The sequence below is a fragment of the Ranitomeya variabilis genome, chromosome 8 (assembly GCF_051348905.1).
Source record: "Ranitomeya variabilis isolate aRanVar5 chromosome 8, aRanVar5.hap1, whole genome shotgun sequence".
Classification (NCBI taxonomy): domain Eukaryota; kingdom Metazoa; phylum Chordata; class Amphibia; order Anura; family Dendrobatidae; genus Ranitomeya; species Ranitomeya variabilis.
Window position 1 is genome coordinate 71,654,321 of NC_135239.1, and position 22,131 is coordinate 71,676,451.

Sequence of the window (22,131 nt, forward strand, 5' to 3'; positions counted from 1 at the left end):
CCATTGCAAAAAAGTAGAAAACGTCTCAAAATAAAAACAGGATAGGGAAAAACCCATAGGGAGACATTTATCAAAAAAGAATTTATCGTTGAACATAAAACCCAACAAACTGAATCCATCCGGATTGACGGGTAAAAGCCTAAATGCAAACCTGATGTCCGATTTAGCCATGAGAGAATTATGTCAACATTTCTGCAATAATTCTATTGCTACATCAAAAGAAGTATACTTCATAGAGCACATATCGCTATTGACTTCATCAAAGAAAAGCCTTTAGGTTTAGGATAAGACAAGTAATGAATAAGCCTATAAGCCCCTTGCTCTTTTTTTGGCACTACCCGAAGTGGGGAAATCCTAAAATTATTAAAGGGGGTTGAATTAAAAGGACCAGCAACCCTATCAGCCTCCAATTCCTTTATTATTTTTTCTTCAACGATATGGGGGAATTTTAATGCTGAAGGTAAATTATTGACTAATGTACACCCAATACCTTTAAAGTTAGGCACATAAAAACCGTTATAGAAACCTTCATATAGAAGAGAGCTACTCTCCTGATCTGGATAGATTCCTAGCCAAGGTGCCATTTTTTCCAGGGTCACTGGAGTCACTGCTTTTTGAAAGATGTTCCTTATTAATTACTTGCTGACCATTTTGCATTTGCTTTTTGAAGCATTTAGACATTGGGTGGGTACCCCCACAAAATGAGCACTCGTGTCAAAAATGACAATAATGAGACCATTTACAGCTCGAAAAGCAAAACAAACTTTTTTTTTTTTGGGGGGGGGGGGGGGGAGCACCCATACCCTGTCTAGCTACCGAAAATTTCTGGGGTTACATTAAATTTATTCTTAAACCTACAACCCAAGCTAGATTAGGATACATGGCCAATTTCTGCCTAAATGATTTGTCGTAAAGTAACCAAGCCATACCGCCAAAATTACAGTATGCTTCTAGTATTGAATCTAAATGTTGAAAAAGATCAGAACAGAAATTGGGGTATTTTTCACGTAGAACAGCAGCATAGATAGAAAAAGCTTGAAGCCAATTACTAAATGATTTAACGGTATTTCTTTTCTTGTCATCTGCATCATCTTTTTTTTCACATCTATGCTGCTGTTCCCTAGCAGATGGTAACAGAGAAAATAAATCCACATAATCTCAAATCCAAATTTGTTCTTTAACTGATGCGCTTAAATGAAACCCCAAAGGGGATACATCACACATAAGTGATTCTTTTAAATGAACTTCAGGCAGCCCAGGTTTCACGACAAAAGTACAGCTACCTGAATTAGGATTCATGGTAGAGCATCTGGGCAATGGTAAAGAATCACCACTGCCCAAATATTCATCCAAAACTTCTTTAACTAAAGACTTTAAATTAAGAGGGGGGACAGACAGGGGCACATTTAAAATCTCACCCCATGACTGTCATAGGAGATCTCGGTCCGTAGGATTGTCAGCACTCAAGCCCACTTTAGCAGGCGAATGCGGCCGATGAAGAGAAAGATGATCCTCCTCTGGTTCTGATGGAGGAGATGCGTTCCTCCATGACCTGGCTGCAGCACAAGCGGCAGGGGCTTCTGATGTTGTGCCCCTTTGCAGAAGATGACTTGCTGTTGCCGGTGATCCCTGGGCCACCACAGCGCTTATAAGGCTGCGGAGGCTAGATGCCCCTAAAGCGCCTCTTCCGTGCACCGATACCTCCAAAGCTTCTCCCCGCAGCGATGCCGAAGATCTAGCGGCGCTATCGGATGATGCCGCCTGTGAGATCGCCTGACTGCGATGAAGATCTCGCGTTGGACTGTGAGACTTCCGCTGTGACGATCTCCGGCTTTGGCCGCACACGTCCTGTGTGCGGTCTGGAGCCCTGGAAGCTGACGGCGAGGGGGAAATACACGATCCTGGCCCGGCGGTTCCTCCTGGAGCTGCAACTTGACCTCGCCGGAACGGGAGATGTCGGAACCATGGGAGGGGGAAGGCGGAGATCGTGGAACAGAAGCTGCTCTGCAACCACTCACCACCACCCTCGTCCTCGGCCCTCCATATCAGCTGTTGAAGGAGCGGTTCCATCAGCTGTTCTTCAGATCTTCAATCTTCTTACAATGACTACTGATGTACTGTAAAACCGCTCCAACAGTTGATTTTTATAGCCCCTTTCTTTCCCGCACTTTTCACTGGCAACCAATCAAATTAAATGAAAAAGTGCGGGAAGCCAGCCAGCTAAAAATAGAAAGAACCTGCTCGTGCGTTAGCACAGCTTACCACAGAAATGTTAACCCTTTCAGAACTCTCATTAAAATATACATATCCATATAAAATATACATTTTATGGGGGGGGGGGGGCTGTGTTATCATGCGACCCCCCTCATATTTCTCAAGGGGAGGGCGTTCATTCTTTATTTACAGAGCCAGAGATAATGATGTTTTTAAATTGCAGTCCCTCATATATTTTTTAAATCATAATCGCCTTACGGGAAACCTGTCAGGTCCCCCATGCCCTCCAAGCAGCAACATTCACTTATCTATGAGTAAATTCCCTGCCTAACCAGCCCTCTATAAAGTTTATCTGTAAAAATTTGGTTTAAAAAAGTATTTATAATGTTCCCCTTTGCTTTGACTAGCCGATGGGGCGTTAGTTCACCATACTGGTCAGCCCTTTTTCCATGTTATCACGCCCATGTGGGTGTGATAACATAATTTACATGAGCGACGTCCAGAAGATAACTTCCGGTCGTGCGCAGTACTCCTCTGAAGTCGTGAAGCGTACACCCGGCTTCAGAGACGCAGTGACTTTGCTGAACTGAGCAGATCGCGTGTGTGATGACACCGCTCATACTATTTGTGTTATTACGCCCACAGGGGCATGATAAAATACAAAGAGGGACGATTAGTCTGAGAAAACAAACGCCCATGGACTAGTCAAAGACCTCAATACCATCGCAAACGGAGACATTATAAATGCTTTTTTTAAGCTTCATTTGTACAGAAAAAAACGTTATACAGGGCTGGTTAGGCGGGGAATTTACTCATAAATAAGTGAATGCTGCTTGGTTGGGGGCATGGGGGACCTGTCATATTAGGTAAGGGCAACTATTGCACAGACATGAAAGGTGGAACAGCGGGTGCTGTCCTGCTCCCCGGACGCGGCTTCCACAATTCTATTGAAAGCAAGCGGCGTTCAGCTACTATAAACTATCAAACACGAGCAAAATTCTGGATTCTGAATATCCCCTTGGACGCCTACATTATTAATTACCCTGAGCACAGCGCTGTAGTCATTATTTTCATTTGGCAAAGAAGAGATTAAGATATTTGAAAACATTCCAACAATGTCCGGTGCTGGGAATTAGGGATTCATTAATATTCTCATTGAGTAGAAAATCCCGTACATGACCTTCACTAGTAGGGAATAAATACTGGATGGTACAACCACAATCAAATCACACTGTATTTCTAGTTATTAAATAAAAAAGGACTGATTTGCAGAAATAGAGAATGGAGATATTACCAGAATTCTCTGATCACATGATCCTGATGTCATACGCCTGGGATAGGTCATAAAAATTGTGCTGGTCAGAAGGGGTGCAATGTAGGTATCCCTACCAATCTGCTATTACAAGCCCTGGCGGCAACCACATGTAAACACTGAAATGGCTGCACGGCACAGCTTCAATCAATGTCTAATGGCTGTAGTAGTGGAATACAGACCAGTTGCTATTCTGTGGAGTAGGAGCTGAATTTCGCCTCCGCACAGGAAGTGATCTGCCGCCCCCCCTTCCCTCACAGGAGCTGATCTGCCACCTCTGCATGGGACGTAATCTGCCACCCCCAAACAGGAGCTGATCTGTTGCCCACAAAACAGGCGCTGATCTGCCGCCCCCACGTGGGAGCTGATCTGCCGCCCACATAACAGGAGCTGAACTGCCACCCCCAAACAGAAGCTCATCTGCCACCCCCAAACAGGAGTTAATCTGCCACCCCCAAACAGGAGTTAATCTGCCACCTGCAAAAAGGAGCTGATCTGCCACCCCAATATGGGAGGTGATCTGCCACCCCCAAACAGAAGCTGATCTGCTGCACCCAAACAGGAGCTGATCTGTCGCCCCCAAAACAGGAGCTGATCTGCCGCCCCCAAAACAAGAGCTGGTCTACCGCCCCCAAATGGGAGATCTGCCGACCCAAAAAAGGAGCTGAACTGCTGCCCCCACATGGGAGGCAATCTGCCAATACAAAAAAGGAGCTGAACTGCTGCCCCCATGTGGGAGGCGATCTGCCACCCCCAAACAGGAGCTGATCTGCTGCCCCCAAACATGAGCTGATCTGTCGCCCACAAAACAGGAGCTGATCTACCACCCCCCAAATAGGAGCTGATCTGCCGCCCCCAAAACAAGAGCTGGTCTACCGCCCCCAAATGGGAGATCTGCCAACCCAAAAAAGGAGCTGAACTGCTGCCCCTATATGGGAGGCGATCTGCCGCCCCAAAAAAGGAGCTGAACTGCTGCCCCCATATGGGAGGAGATCTGCCACCCCAAAAAAAGGAGCTGAACTGCTGCCTCCATATGGGAGGCGATCTGCCGCCCCCAAACAGGAGCTGATCTGACGACCCTATGTGAGAGGCAGTCTGTCGCCCGCCAAAAAGAAGCTGATCTGCCGCCCCCAAAGCAGGAACTGATCAGCTGCCCCCATATGGGAGGCGATCAACTGCCCCCAAACAGGAGCTAATTTGCCACCCCCACATAGAAGTTGATCTGCCGCCCCCACATAGAAGCTCACCTACTTTACCCGGCAAAGCAGCTCTGTTCAATGTTCACATCTGGGCAGCGCAAATAACAGCTGATTGGTGGATGTGGCAAGCATCGGACCCCCATTAATCTGATATCATGTGACTGCAGAAGCCTTTTAACAAAGGACAAGCAATTTGCAATTAATTTTTAATTATACAATTAAAGCACCACAGCCACAATTCAGTCTAGCATGTGCCAGCGCATTGATCACTATGTGGATCCCAGCCTAAGAAGAGCATTTTTTAGGCTGTTTTGGCTACTAAGGATACAAACTGATGATTCTAGCATGTGGCCCTTACATAGAGTAGTGTATTAAAGGCGTTGTCAGGGACTTTAACACTAATGGCCTATTCTTAGGATAGGTCACAAATGTCCGATTAGTAGAGGTGCGACACCCGGCACCCCCGCCGATCAGCTGTTACCGATGTCAGTGGTGGCCGGAACTACTCAGTTATGGCTCTGTCAACTGTATAGTGGGTGCAGAAGGGTACTGCACATCTACGTGCTAGGCCATCAATGTTACAGTCCCAGACGACCCCTTGAAGCTTACAGATCCACTTGACATATTCACAATTAAGGTCACAAAGTAGAACAACGAGATGTATCAATATTATTTTATATTAAAAAAAATGCACATTATTAAGTTATTTTTACAATTTTAGGAAAATGTATAAAATATCATTAATTAGTTATATCTAAAACAAGAGTTTCAAAGCACAATTTCAATTCATAAACCTTAGACACAAAATTAAACACACCAGGCCATTACTTCCGTTCCATTTCCTGCCGCTCCAGTCTATATTTTGGATTTGTGATTGGCATAGTTTGGAAACCCAAACTGCGAGATCATTACACTGGAATACACCAGCGGCATCTTTCCATAAATGCCAGTTAACTTGTTAAGACAATAGGATCTTTGTAACAGATGTTCTGCGCGGTGCCACATCCCGGTGTACCCACTCTCGGCGTCTTTCTCCACATTTCTCATATCTATAGGTTTTACCAGCACACCAGAAGACATGCCTGTGTGATTCGCCACCAAGAAGTTCATTGCAATATCATCACAATTCTGCGTCTGGTCTATCATCTCATGGATTGAGCGAGGCAATTCCTGGAAAAGTCTCAGATAATCTTTATGAAAAAATGCTGCCCCAATGAGTATCATTGAGTACTTGTCACCGCGTCCGGTGTCCGGTGCCTGTAATTCAAAGCTGCCGTAGCTGAATATTCCTGACGAGGAGGTAACGTGCTTCCTGGGCACAAACCCCACAATTTGACTTGGAAACAGCTGCAGAATAGAAATCACATGACAATTATTGACAAACTATTTGTCATTGAATTAACAGATTAATATAAACCTTGGAAATTAATATTATCCCAATACGCATCAAAGAAAGTTGAAATTTATTCTTCAACCAACTTTGCAATTTACCACTTATTCTCATGAACGGAGAGATTTTTAATTCTATAGTTTAATTCTTGGTGTCTAGTCTATTGGTAGTGGTCCTTCTCCTAGGCAAGCGCTGCACTACTCTGGAGCTAGCCACATTGCTGGATCCGGACAGTTTCAGTTGCCCTGAACTTTTCGATGCTGCAAAAGCAAATCTGCTTCTACTTGCAGCATGAGAGCTGCACAGTTCGGGCCAGAATCTCATGCCGCTGGTCCAAAGTGTCAATCATCAGGATCGCACCACCCCTGAAATTAGACAGCAGAGAGGCTGGGAGCGGTGTTGTCACAGGTATGTCAGAAGCTGCAGGCAGTCGCACTGCATCTAGCTGCAGAAGGTCTCTGCGTTTGGCTTTGCAGACACCTTCTTAACCCTTTTCTTTCTCCAGCTCTAATTGACACACCTGGACCTGGGTGTTTATAGACTGGCAGCCTGCTTCTGGGAGTTGCCAGTGATATTTCTAATTCCCCATGTTGAAGCTTGGAGCTATAGCAGTTGGCTCTCTCCCTCTCTGATGTTGCTGGAGGACCTCTGTGTTACATCTCTGAGTCTACTCAAGATAAGTGTTCCCCTTGTTCGTCTATCCCAGCTGTCTTTAGTGGTAGTGGGGATCGACTAGTGTCACCACATCATTCACTATGGAGGGCTTATCGCCAGGGTCAGGCAGGGATTAGGTTCCTGCTCAGCGATAGGTGCAGAACTTATATAGGGACGCTGAGGGCAGACAGGGTGACTTTAGATCTGCCTAGGGGTCTCCACTCACCCCTTCCCTAGTGTTGGGCTCCCTTCCCCATATCCCTTCGTGTTGCACTTAGTCTTTCCTACACTGTGTGTGACAGATGTGCTCCTAAAGATGAAAGATGCAACTACTCATAAACTTCTATAGCTTAAATCATGACAACAATCTAAGCAAAAGTCAAATCAATAAATGGTTGGGGTCAGTCTGTTCAATGGTTACTGTCTAATTACATACTGTAAACCTTAGAAAGTGCAAAGTTATTAGAGTTGTCAAAATTACCTGCCAGACGGAGAATGCAAAGGAGATGTCATGTGCGCTAATAAGTGTGTCGTCATCCATCATCAGTACCGCTGCAAAACAGAATGAATGGCGAGCTTTCAGTACAAGATTGTATAGTTATCAAGGGTTTTAATCGGGGGTTCGTATCTCAGCATCAGCACCGTGCACAAGAGGACTTTTACCCATAGAAGTAAATTACCGCGATGGTGGAGCTTCTTGCTCCATGGTCATACACAACTCACCCTTGGTCTCTACTTCTGGAAAGTTTTGCAGTCTGTTCCTCATGAGATTGACTGACTGTTTCTTGAAGATGACAGGCACGGGATGGGGTCCTAAGCTCTCCCATAATTCCTGGGGAGGATCCTGCCCCACATTATTCCACACCACAACCACACAGTGGAGCTGCGGCATGGCCTGGTAATGGTTTAGCATTTTAAGCAACAGATCAGTCCTGTTATAGGTTTGCATTATGAGCGTGAAAGAGTCTTGAGGAGAAGAACTGTAGCGAGATATTCGACGTTGGATGCCGCGTACTAGATCCTCATTTGCAGAGGGAAGAAGAGCAGCAAGTGCACCGAGGAGAAAGAGGAGAATAAGGACTAAAGCACAGGTGACATGGCGCATCTTCATCCTCAACACTCTTCCCAAAAATCTGCTTAAAGGAAACAGAGGATAATACAGTTACAAGTACATTTTATTTGGTTTAGTATGTGAAAATATCCTGAAATATCATTTCATATTCTACCAATAGTATGGATTGCGGTGGATGGATGGGTAGATGGATGAATGGACAGAATGGATGATGTGATAGTGGCATGGATGAATGGATGGTGGAGTGACCTAGCTGAAGCAAACATTTTAAACAGGACCCCTCAGAAAGATGATCTATTTTAATAAATATCTGTATAGTAATTCCCAATAAAAATATCATTTCTGGTGCAACTTTTTCTTAGAACTGCATTTTCTCTGTCTGATACTCATGCTAGAGATGTGTGAATAAATGGATGAGATGTCTATGTAGTTATACATTTCCATGAGGAATAACAATGCAGAGTTCGAGGGAACTAACTGCACTCTTTACGCTATGCCTAGTATATAGAAACAATCAGGGGCGTAACGACCCCAGTTCACGACCAGGCCCGCGTGGGTGGGAGCCCGTGCAGGTGAGAGGCCCGCTGACGCCAACACAAACTTCCAACTGGGTGTGCGTCCTCAGACGCACATTCAGTTAAAGTGTATTGCAACGCAGAGACCCGTCGGGTCCGTGAGCGGCAATACATGCTGCCAGCCCATCGGAGACCAGCAGCTGAAGTCAGAATGCACATGACTGGCCCCCAGTACAAGCAACGGGAGCGCATCACGTCATGAGCTCCCATTGCTTTCACGCTGAAGTCAGTTATCGGCTTCAAAAGAGGACAACATATATATACACCGGGATGGGGCCCAGGATAAGGGACATATATAACAGGATGGAGGATGTATATACCAGGATAAGGGACATATATACCAGGATGGGGCCCAGGATAAAGGACTTATATACCAGGATGAGGCCCAGGATAAAGGACATATATACCAGGATGGGGCCCAGGATAGAGGACTTATATACCAGGATGAGGCCCAGGATAAAGGACTTATATACCAGGATGGGGCCTAGGATAAAGGACACATATACCAGGATGGGGGGTGTATATAATAGGATTGGGCCAGGATAAAAGACACATACCAGGATGGGGCCTAGGATAAAGGACACATATACCAGGATGGGACATATATATATATATATATATATATATATATATATATATATATATATATATATATATATATATATATATATATATATACACGATGGGATCAGGAAGGGGACCATCAGACTCTAGTTACACCACTGGAAACAATCCTTGTTTACTCTCTGTTCTTCAAATCACAGACCAGAGAGAATGGTAGCCCTGTTTGAGAGGTTTTCCAAAGTGGACTGAGAAATATGTAGACTGTAAGGCATTGTCTGGCAGCAGAGCTGGCGCTGAGGATGGCAGTGTTGACAAGGCCCCGCTCTGAGCTGCTTTTTCAATAATAAGTGCTACAATCAAAGTTCAATGCTCAGCACTGCCATTCCTTAATCTTTCACAAGGAGGCGTGACTCTTTGTTTCAGTTCATAAAGAGATGGCAAACGTAAAGAACCAATCTTTTTTTCACCCCGTGGAGTAGTATCGCCAATGTCTTATCCCGGCCTGTATTATTATACTTACAGACGCCATCTTCTGTCCTTTCAGGCACTGCTACAGTCCTGCACCACTATCTTGTGACCGCAGCTCTTTTTGGACTGACTTTCAATTTCACCACCCAGGCAAGACGCTTCCTAAGAACACAATTATCTGACCCATGTCCTCTTCCATGTACTTTTCACTGTTCTTGTTAGTCCCCTTAGGGGACTTGAACCTGTGATTGTTTGACCGCTTGTACTATACACAGTGATACCACTATATAGCTGCATAAAGTAAAAATCTTGGTGCATTTTAAAGCCCGACCAACAAGCTGTGCTTCAAAGGAGCTCCAAAATGACAGGCACGGAGGTCTTCGACTGCCGCCCAGCTGTCATAGCAACCCATCGGTGCCCCTGCGATCGTGTTGGAGAGATGTTGATGGGCGCAGAGAATAATGCGCCTCATGCCAGCGCACTATTAATGCGCTGTCAGGGTTTTACAGAACCATTTAATAAGTTACATCCAAGATAAGAAAAACATAAAACCGGCACTGAATAAGCTATGAAGTGGTAGCAATATGGCTGGTGTGATCTATTCCGGTAGGACGGACTCCGTTTCCAAGTGAGACACGGGTGGTGTCGGGACCCGGCTCTGCACACTCCCGCTCCTTAATGCACTCCTGCCGCTGACGCGTTATGTCCACAATGGCTTGTCGTGTCAAATAAAGGACTTACATTTTGATGAAGATTGTGGGTGAGTGCTGCATTTCTTTCTCTTTTCTATGCGATTGGATCATTTAATAAGTTAACAGTTGCGGGTGGAGCACATTGTGGCTGTTATACGAAGGTCCTGGCTGTGTGTAGCGGCCATTACTTACCAGGTATGGGTTGGTCTCACCTTGTGAGCACATTCCATACAGCCGTCACTGGCCTGCACCATACATGTACGGTGGATGTGGGTAAGGGGTTAAAATGTAACCAGGACCTCCTAATGTTCAACCTTGTCATACCCACCCCCATTATTATTACTAAGAGTTACAGCGACAGTATATATGTATAGCATATGTGGGTCACACCAGTGGGACCACTAACTATCTCAGGTGCTTTTCCAATTCTCATACAAATGAATGAAAATTTGATCACATCTCTATCAACAACATTGAGTCTCAAGACCAAGTTCTCGAGATAGATGTTGGGAACCACATCTGCCTAATATTTATCGCATGACCCGTGTATATGCCAAGCCCTTCACTGGCCTCCTATCGCCCTGAGACTCCAGTTCAAAACCCTAACTATGGCATACAAAGCCATCCACAACCTGTCTCCTCCATACATCTGTGACATGGTCCCCCGGTACTTACCCACACGCAACCTCCGATCCTCTCAAGATCTCCTTCTCTATTCCCCTCTTATCTCTTCTTCCCACAACCACATACAAGATTTCTCCTGTGCTTCCTCCATACTCTGGAACTCTCTACCCCAGCACATCAGACTCTCGCCTACCATAGAAACCTTCAAAAAGAACCTGAAGACCCATCTCTTCCAACAAGCCTATAACCTGCAGTGATCAGTCTGCTGAACCGCCGTACAACCAGCTCTACCCTCTCCTACTGTATCCTCACCCATCCCCTGCAGACTGTGAGCCCTCGCGGGCAGGGTCCTCCCTCCTTATGTACCCGTATGCCTTGTTTTATGCTCATGTTTAATGTATTTGTCTATATTTGCCCCGTATTTACATGTAAAGCGTCATGGAATAAATGGCGCTATAAAAAATGTATAATAATAATTAAATAATAATATGCCATGAATGGAAGAGATGTGAATACCTCTTTAATGACATAGTCCCTATCTGGTCACCCAGCACAACCCACGGGCTCAGGTCATATACCGCCATCCACGTGTAACATCAAACATACAGCAAAACATGGACTTAAAGCATAGAGGCCGATAACATACAGTACATAACGCAGTAATAGAGAGGGAGAAAGGCCGCACAATAGTACCTCATGTCCATAAAAGAGTTCCTCTTCCTGTCAAAGATCTCATTGACGTCTTACTAGAAATGACAAACAGAAATTGCTAAAAATACAAATGTATAATGTAAATTCCATTATAGGGATATTCCGTCTTCATAATGAATATTGTCAGATAGGGCTTCTAAAAACAAAACTTTAAAAATATACCACTAATTAAAATTTGCCGTCATTCATGAGATATTAACACTTTTCTTTCTATTGTTTACATCTTGTTGTCTGGGAGACCGACCACAGCTGCTCTCTAGCATGTAAGCACTGGGCTAGGAAGTAACAGTGCACCCCAGCGATCCTAGCCAGCTTCAAGACAGTGCTTACAAGCAGAATAGGAAAGAGCTTGTAAGCACAGCACATGTTCTGCTGTCTAGCAGCGGTGGTCGCTCTCTGTGCCAAACAGCTGTTAATATGTCAAGAACGGCTGAAAATTGTAAGAATTTGTCTGCAAAATTGCTTGTATTGACAAGTATCTGATAATATATATTTATAAAGATGGGAAAATTCCATTAAAATAGGTTTAATATTATCTAATAATAATATTCCTATAATAAATGCACTTTATACTTAAAAAAATTAACAAATATCTAACGTTTTCAAATTAACTTTACGCTGAGTTTTAGTCTTTGGTTACACAATGCTAAGTATACAGGGGCATCTCACAAAATTAGAATATATTGGCAGGTCTACATTGTACAGACAAAACAATTTTACAACAATGCACAGACAAAAAAAAAATGTGCTACTGTGTAGTCCATATCCAAAATAGTATAACAACACTGCCCTCCTGTGGTCAGATTAAGAACATGTACGTCCGTTATTCACAACCGCGTACAAAAATAAGACCGTTAAAAATCAAGCAATTCAATTGCTGCAGCTGCATTATCACAGCCCCATCTCTATATTTGGCTGATGTTTTCTATCATTTTTTTATTTCCCCCAACGTGGCCATATGACAGTTGTTTTTTGCAGGACGAGTCGTAATTGTGAATGGCAACTTTTACTTAAGACATTTAAAAAAAAAGGGAAAACGATATATTCAGGTCAATAAAATTACAGCAATTCCAAACGTATCTTGCTTTTTGTTATATAAAGTACCGCTTAGGGTGTTTGGGGCGGTGAGGTAAAACAAACGTTGATTTTGGCTTTTTTTTTTATGCCAGTCCCAATAGAAAATATTAAATTGCATATTTTTAAAGATCACATATTTTTTTTATGGATATAGGACTGGTGATGTTAACTTTTATAAAGTAATTGAAAATATTTTTAAACCGTTTATTTTTTTATTTTTTAATAGCCCCCTTCCTTCTAGGATACTTGAATCTGCGATCAATGGAACATTACATTGCAATACGTTTAATGGTAAATATGGCGACTCATCGCATCCTGAGTGGCCCCACTGACTGCACAATTTAGGGGTTTGTACAGCAGTGACTGGCGTTTAGCACAGCCGGCATCCAGAGCATATGGAGCTGTGGCAGAAAAGAGCCATCCTAATTTTTAGCGGTCTGATGATATGTTTCCATGACAATGAAATGACACTTACATGGCAATATTTTGCATTTTTCTCTCTAGGTTTTACTACTGCTTTTGACTTGTAAATCCTGTCATGTGAAAGTGACAGCCATCTCACATCCCGTCACCAAGTCCCACCAGTAGTGGTCCACAAGACCAGTTACTATACAATGAAAACAGCAACATGTATATATGTGCCCCATCCTAGTATAATATGCCCCATCCTGGTATAATGTGCCCTATCTTGAAATATATGAGCCCCATCCAGGTATACATGTCTTTCATCCTGGTATAATTTGCCGAATTTTGGTATAATGTGACCCATTTTATTATATATGTGCCCCTCCTGATATAATGTTCTCTATCCTGGTATAACGTGGCCCATCCTGGTATAATGTGCCCTATTCTGATATAATATGCCCCATCCTGGTCTAATGTGCCCCATTTTGGTCTAACGTGCCCCCATTCTGCTATAATGTGCCCCATCTTGCTATAAAGTGCCCCATCTTGCTATAATGTGCCTCATCCTGGTATAATGTGGTCCATCCTGGTATAATGTGCCCTATTCTGATATAATATGCCCCATCCTGGTATAATGCGGTCCATCCTGGTATAATGTGCCCCATCCTGCTATAATGTGGTCCATCCTGCTATAATGTGCCCCATCCTGCTATAATGTGCCCCATCCAGCTATATTATATTATATTCTCTTACCTAGATAACTCACCACTTCCCCTCTCTGACCACAACATTCTCTCCTTCACACTCACAACTCCTCGCCCACCCCAGCACCCTCCTACCTACCACCCATTCAGAAATCTACATACCATTAACCCTCATACACTTTCAGACTCCTTGCACTCATCACTGTCCCCAATCTCTTCTTTTTCCTGTCCTGATCTGGCTGTACATCACTACAACAACACTCTTAGAAGCACCCTAGACCAAGTAGCTCCCCTCACCCTCAGAACCTCCAAACACAGAGTGAAACAGCCCTGGCTCACATCGCAAACCAGATTTCTCCAGCGATGCTCCAGGTGTGCTGAACGCTTATGGAGGAAAACTCGCACCCCAGAAGACTTCATACACTTCAAATTTATGTTAAGGACCTATAACTCTGCCCTTCACCTTGCCAAACAGACCTACTTCACCACTCTGATCTCATCACTATCCAACAACCCCAAGAAACTTTTTGACACCTTTCACTCCCTCCTCAGGCCAAAAGCACAAGACCCTATCACAGACATTTGTGCTGATGACCTGGCCTCCCACTTTATAGAGAAAATAGACAATATCCGTCAGGAAATCCGCTCCCAGACACCAAGTGCAATGACTCCCATTCCTCCCTGCATCTCCCCTGGCTCACTCTCCACATTCGATCCCATCACAGAAGAAGAAGTCTCCAAGCTCCTCTCCTCTTCTCGTCCGACTACATGCACCACCGACCCCATTCCCTCACACCTCCTCCAGTCTCTCTCTCCAGTCGTCACAACTCACCTAACTACAATCTTTAATCTCTCCCTCTCCTCTGGCATTTTCCCCTCCTCCTTCAAACACTCTATCATTACTCCATTACTAAAAAAACCCACCCTTGACCCATCATGCGCAAACAACTACAGACCGGTCTCCAATCTCCCCTTCATCTCAAAACTCCTGGAGCGCCTAGTCTACTCCCGCCTTACCCGTTACCTCTCCACTCACTCCCTCCTAGACCCTTCACAGTCCGGGTTCCGCCCCCTACATTCAACAGAAACTGCACTCATCAAGGTGACCAATGACCTTCTGACAGCAAAATGTAACGGTGACCACTCTCTGCTCATTCTCCTCGATCTTTCTGCAGCTTTCGACACTGTTGACCCCCCTCCTACTCTCTAGGCTCCAGTCACTAGGCATTAAGGACACTGCTCTCTCCTGGTTCTCTTCCTATCTTTCTGAACGCTCCTTCGGTGTTCTGTTCTCCGGCTCCCCTTCATCTCCTCTTCCTCTCACTGTCGGGGTACCTCAGGGCTCAGTCCTTGGCCCCCTTCTCTTCTCCCTCTACACGGCCCCAATTGGACAGACCATCAGCAGATTTGGCTTTCAGTACCATCTTTATGCTGATGACACACAACTATACACGTCAGCCCATGACTTTACCCCCGCTGTACTACAGAACGCCACTGACTGTCTGTCTGCAGTCTCTAACATCATGTCCGCTCTCTATCTGAAACTCAACCTCTCCAAAACTGAACTTCTTCTGCTCCCGCCTTCTACTAACCTCCCTAAATCTGACATCTCCCTCTCTGTGGGTGGCACCATAATAACGCCTAGGCAGCAGGCACGCTGTCTGGGTGTTATGTTTGACTCCGATCTCTCCTTCACCTCCCACATACAATCTCTTGCCCGCTCGTGCCGCTTACACCTAAAGAACATCTCTAGAATACGCCCTTTTCTCACCATGGAGACAACAAAAACTCTCACTGTCGCCCTAATCCACTCCCGTCTGGACTACTGCAACTCTCTATTAATTGGCCTCCCCCTCACGCGACTTTCCCCTCTCCAGTCTATCCTTAATGCAGCAGCTAGGGTCGTCCATCTGGCTAATCGTTACTCGGACGTGTCCGCTCTTCGCCAGTCGTTACACTGGCTGCCCATTCATTACAGGATACAATTCAAACTACTTGTTCTCACCCACAAAGCTCTCCACAGTGCGGCACCCCCTTACATCTCCTCCCTCATTTCTGTCTATCGGCCTAGCCGACCGCTGCGCTCTGCAAACGACTTTCGACTAAGCTCTGCACTAATCCGTACCTCCCACTCCCGACTCCAAGACTTCTCCCGTGCTGCGCCAATCCTCTGGAATGCTCTACCCCAAGATATTAGGACCATCCACAACTTGCATAGTTTTAGGCGCTCGCTCAAAACTCATTTGTTCAGAGAGGCCTATCACGTTCCCTAATCAGTCATTTTAGGTTTGTGTTTGTGTAGCCCATTCACTATCCCCATCTACCCCCCACCCCCTGAAGATGGCTGGACCATCATTGTAAATACATCATTGTAAATACACACCTGTGCTTTGTATCTCCCTCACCTCATTGTAGATTGTAAGCTCTCACGAGCAGGGTCGTCTTATTTTGTCTTATTTTGCTTTATTACTGTATTGTTAACATTGTTACCTATGACTGTTGTGTTTGAAACTGTTAAACTGTAAAGTGCTGCAGAATATGTTGGCGCTATATAAATAAAGATTATTATTATTATTATATTGTGCCCCATCCTGCTATAATGTGCCCCATCCTGCTATAATGTGTCACATCCTAATATAATGTACCTCATCCTGCAATAATGTGGCCCATCCTGCTATAATGTGCCTCATCCTGGTATAATGTGCCTCATCCTGGTATAATGTGCCACATCTTGGTATAATGTGCCTCTTCCTGGTATAATGTGCCCCATCCTGGTATAATGTGCCCCATCCTGAAATATATGAGCCCCATCCAGGTATACATGTTTTTCATCCTGGTATAATTTGCCGCATTTTGGTATAATGTGACCCATCTTATTATATATGTGCCCCTCCTGATATAATGTGCTCTATCCTGGTATAACGTGGCCCATCCTGGTATAATGTGCCCTATTCTGATATAATATGCCCCATCCTGGTCTAATGTGCCCCATCCTGGTCTAATGTGCCACATCATGCTATAATGTCCCCATCCTGCTATAATGTGCCCCATCCTGCTATAATGTGCCACATCCTGGTATAATGTGCCCTATTCTGATATAATATGCCCCATCCTGGAATAATGTGGTCCATCCTGGTATACATGTATCCCATCCTGCCATAATGTGCCTCATCCTGCTATAATGTGCTACATCCTGATATGTGTCACATCTATGAGCCTAATCCTGGTATAATGTGCACCATCCTGCTATAATGTGCCCCATCCTGCTATAATGTGCCCCATCCTGCTATAATGTGCCCCATCCTGCTATAATGTGCCCCATCCTGCTATAATGTGCCCCACCCTGCTATAATGTGCCCCACCCTGCTATAATGTGCCCCACCCTGCTATAATGTGCCTCATCCTGTTATAATGTGCCCCATCCTGCTATAATGTGCCCCATCCTGATATAATGTGCCCCATCCTGATATAATGTGCCCCATCCTGATATAATGTGCCTCATCCTGCAATAATGTGCCCCATCCTGCTATAATGTGTCACATCCTGATATAATGTGCCTCTTCCTGGTATAATGTGCCCCATCTTGCTATAATGTGCCCCATCCTGGTATAATGTGCCCCATCCTGGTATAATGTGCCTCATCCTGGTATAATGTGCCTCATCCTGGTATAATGTGCCACATCTTGGTATAATGTGCCTCTTCCTGGTATAATGTGATCCATCCTGGTATATATGTCCCCCATCCTGGTATACATGTCCCCCATCCTGGTATACATGTCCCCCATCCTGCAATAATGTATCCCATCCTACTATAATGTGCCCCATCCTGCTATATATGTCCCCCACCCTGCTATAATGTATGCCATCCTGCTATAATGTGCCCCATCCTGGTATTTATGTCCCCCATCCTGGAATAGTTGTCCCCCATCCTGCTATAATGTGCCCCATCATGCTATAATATGCCACATCATGCTATAATTTTCCCCATCCTGCTATAATGTTCACGAATATCCCTCATCCTCTAGAATTCCAGGCCTCAACACGTCCGATTATCCACCACCCTCGGATCCTTCAGACAGAACCTGAAAACCCATCTCTTCAGGAAAGCCTACAGCCTGCAATAACCATTCTACCGCCTCACCAACCACCCGAGCTGCTGCCGCCTCACCAACCACCCGAGCCGCTGCCACCTCACCACCACCAGAGCTGCTGCACACTGACTTTCTGTCTCTTCCCCATTATCCCGTAGAATGTAAGTCCACAAGGACAGGGTCCTCTCCCCTCTGTACCAGTCTGTCATTGTAAATTTGTTTACTGTTAACGACAACCCTGTATGTAACCCCTTTTCACATGTACAGCACCATGGAATTAATGGTGCTATATAAATAAATAATAATAATAATGTGCCCCATCCTGATATGTGTCACATCTTGATATAATGTGTCCATCCTGGTACAATGTGCCCTGTTGTAATACATGACGTAACTATACCGCTAATCAAAGTTAGTGAGTGACTCTGCCTTCTGTGAGACCTGGCGACTCTGATGAGCGGTATAGTCAGAGCTGAGCGGTATAGTCAGAGCTGAGCGGTATAGTCAGAGCTGAGCGGTATAGTCAGAGCTGAGCGGTATAGTCAGAGCTGAGCGGTATAGTCAGAGCTGCCCGGTCTCGCGGAGAGCAGCGGGAGCCACAACTCTGATGAGCAGTGACGTCAGCACCCGGCGTCTGTGAATAGCTGTAACATTACTGTTACTCCCAGCCACCAAGGCCGGATTCGGAGAACGCTGGACTACGTGGGAACGTTTTTTTTCTAATAAATAGATGAAAAAGAGACAGTGTATTTTTTTTCTCTAGATATAGAAATACCAGCTCACCGACGCCCCAGGCACGAGATCCATAGGACAAGATGCAATCACATTTTGGGGAACATAACGTTTTTTAATCCCTTTTTTTTCAGATTTTTCAGACACATGAACAAAAACCAGCAATTATTGTTGCGTTGTTCACTGTGCGGTAAAAGTGATAAGACTGATTTGTCCGTCGGCTCGGTATGATTACAGCGATACCAGATTTATGTCTTTTTTAAGCTTTGCTGCTTTTACACAATAAAAACAACATTTTACAAAAAATGAATTTGTATTTTTATCGTCATATTCTGAGAGATGTAACTTTTTTTTTTTTACCCAAATGAGCCATACTACTTGTTTTTTTGCAGGAAAGTTTGGCGTTTTTATTTATACCATTTTTTGGTCACTTTTTATTCAATTTCTTGTGCATCAGTATGATGAAAAAGTGACCTTTTTGGTTTGTTTTTTATTACTTTAATTAACAGAATTTGCCGTACAGAATAAATAACTTGACAGTTTTATAAACCAGGTAGTTCCGGAGCGGTGATACCAATTATGTTTACTTTTATTGTCTGTTTTATCAGAAAGGCTGCATTTTTAGTGGAAACAGCTTTTTGTGCGGTTTTTTTTAGTTTTTGTTTTTTTGTGTTTTTTTTTTTTTTTTTTTTTTTTTTTTTTACACATTTTATTTAACTTTTTCCACTTAGTCCCACCGTGGGACATGAATCATTTTCACTCTGATCGCTGGTCTCATACACTGCAGTGATTGTGTATACAAAGAATGAGAGCAGTTAGTGGGTCACTGACTCAACCTGTGAGACCCCGCATATAACTGGATCTCACAGGCTACTGTACCCTGGGGTCATCAGATGACCTCAGGGTACCGTGGCATCAATCGGCACCCGCGATTACACTCGTGGGGGGGGGGGGGGAAATCCTGCCATGGGTTTTTTTTTAACCCCCTTTCAGCCACTTACACACTGCTGTTGTGATTGCCAGCAGTATTTAAGGGGTTAATCAACCTGGTCTGATACCACAGGGTGTCAACTGTCATGTACAGCTGTCACCTGCGGGAATTTCAGCCGTTATTGCTATTTTGTTATCCCCAATCGGAGTAAAGCCCCTTAACAAATGCTTGTTTCAAAGCCTATCGGTGGTTATTAACCCCTTCATGACCTTGGGATTTTCCGTTTTCCCGTGTTCGTTTTTCACTCCCCTCCTTCCCAGAGCCATAACTTTTTTATTTTTCCGTCAATTTGGCCATGTGAGGGCTTATTTTTTACGGGACGAGTTGTACTTTCGAACGACATTATTGGTTTTACCATGTCGTGTACTAGAAAACGGGAAAAAAATTCCAAGTGCGGTGAAATTGCAAAAAAAGTGCAGTCCCACACTTGTTTTTTGTTTGGCTTTTTTGTTAGGATCACTAAATGCTAAAACTGACCTGCCATTATGATTCTCCAGGTCATTACGAGTTCATAGACACCTAACATGACCAGGTTATTTTTTTACCTAAGTGGTAGCGTTACTAGCGGTACTCGTAGCGTCTCCATTTTTCGTGATCTGGGGTCGGTTGAGGGCTTATTTTTTGCGTGCTGAGCTGGCGTTTTTAATGATACCATTTTGGTGCAGATACGTTCTTTTGATCGCCCGTTATTGCATTTTAATGCAATGTTGCGGCGACCAAAAAAACGTAATTCTGGCGTTTCAAATTTTTTTCTCGTTACGCCGTTTAGCGATCAGGTTAATGCTTTTTTTTTATTGATAGATCGGGCGATTCTGAACACGGCGATACCAAATATGTGTAGGTTTGATTTTTTTTTTATTGATTTATTTTGATTAGGGCGAAAGGGGGGTGATATAAACTTTTATATTTTTTTCACATTTTTTTTTTACTTTTGCCATGCTTCAATAGCCTCCATGGGAGGCTAGAAGCAGGCACAGCACGATCGCCTCTGCTACATAGCAGCGATCTGCTGTTCGCTGCTATGTAGTAGAAAATCAGGTGTGCTGTGAGCGCCGACCACAGGGTGGCGCTCACAGCTGCCGGAGATCAGTAACCATAGAGGTCTCAAGGACCTCTATGGTTACTATTCTGAAGCATCGCTGACCTCCGATCATGTGACGGGGGTCGGCGATTACGTCATTTCCGGCTGCCCGGCCGGATGCGGTAGTTAAATGCCGCTGTCTGCGTTTGACAGCGGCATTTAACTAGTTAATAGCGGCGGGTGAATCGCGATTTCACCCGCCGCTATTGCGGGGACATGTCAGCTGTTCAAAACAGCTGACATGTCCCGGCTTTGATGCGGGCTCACCGCGGAGCCCTGCATCAAAGCAGGGGAGCCGACATCGGACGTACTATCCCGTCCGAGGTCAGTAAGGGGTTTTATAGAGCTGCTTTGTTTTTGATATTTCTGGTATTTGACTTTGATAAAATTCTATTGATACAGTCATGTGTTGAGTATAGTGGAAACACACTAAAAACACATAGGGGTTTTTTTTACCTGCGTATTTTCCACATCATAAGCAATTTAATGAGGAAATTCCTTATAGGATAGATTCAAGATTCAGTGAGTGAAATCCACATCAAGTACTTTATTTTTGCAGCAGGTCGTCCTTGTTTCCTGCAGCTTTGGAGAGGGACGTTATACAGACCCCACCTGCACTTGTAGTACTCCTTATTGATTCACACTGTCTATTACTTATGAAGGTGTCATTTGTATCAAGAAACATTTCACGTGTCTGACAAATATTTACCAAATTACCTTCCTGCCAGGAATCCGTCATTTTCAGCATTTGTGAAAGGCAAAGTGCGGCATCACTATAGCATTATCGTATTAACCCTGCATTAACAGTAGAAAGTTAATAGAAAAAAAATGTACACATATAATATTCTTACCCAGTGCAAAAGTTCTTAGAAGAAGAGTGTGAACAGGCGGCACAGCAAAATGTTCCTTCTTGTTAGCAAACCACATGAATCCTCAGCTCTCAGCCCAGGGCTCTGCACACACACAGGCTCTGCACACACAGGCTCTGCACACACACAGGCTCTGCACACACACAGGCTCTGCACACACACACAGGCTCTGCACACACAGGCTCTGCACACACACAGGCTCTGCACACACAGGCTCTGCACACACAGGCTCTGCACACACACAGGCTCTGCACACACAGGCTCTGCACCGATTTCCTGTTCATTCCCACAATGCTCTGCTGGCTCTCCTTTCCTCCCTAGGACAGGGCTCAGGTTACACCACTTCTCCAGCTTGCACAAGGAATCTCAGAGACTTTGGCACCCGGCTGTTAGGAAACTACAACTCCCATCATGCCCTGGCAGTTGACTGACAGAATGTGGCTATCAGGGAATGCTGGTAGTTGTGGTTTCACTCCATCTAGGAGTTGCAGTTGCTTTATACTAACTCTGAAATCAGAAGTAGCAGGATATATTCCAAATGAAAAATATAAATATAGAGCAATTGGACTAAAATTTAGCTTTTAATTGTATATATTAAAAAATGAGACAAACTAAGGTGATGCTTACACCAAGTGATATAACAAATACAAGGGAATAAAAAAGAGGGACTGGCGTTCACTCTTGAGGACACAAAAGGTACGTAGGG

The 22,131-nt window shown here is 44.4% G+C and overlaps 1 protein-coding gene across 2 annotated transcripts; it reads right to left on the bottom strand.

Annotated features, from left to right (window-relative positions):
• Window positions 1-4,920: 4,920 nt before the first annotated feature.
• Window positions 4,921-21,550, bottom strand: EXTL2 (exostosin like glycosyltransferase 2). Of its 2 annotated transcripts, none has more exons than XM_077278289.1 (5): window positions 21,408-21,550; window positions 11,458-11,510; window positions 7,493-7,902; window positions 7,251-7,321; window positions 4,921-6,072 (listed from the first exon to the last, which is right to left on the bottom strand). In XM_077278289.1, exons 2-5 carry the CDS (start codon window positions 11,466-11,468, stop codon window positions 5,581-5,583), a joined length of 984 nt encoding a protein of 327 aa, XP_077134404.1. In that variant the 5' UTR covers window positions 11,469-11,510; window positions 21,408-21,550; the 3' UTR covers window positions 4,921-5,580. The 2 variants fall into 2 exon arrangements, with proteins under 2 accessions (XP_077134404.1, XP_077134402.1); XM_077278287.1 differs by having other exon boundaries at window positions 4,922-6,072; window positions 7,493-7,905.
• Between the last annotated feature and the right edge of the window lie 581 nt (window positions 21,551-22,131).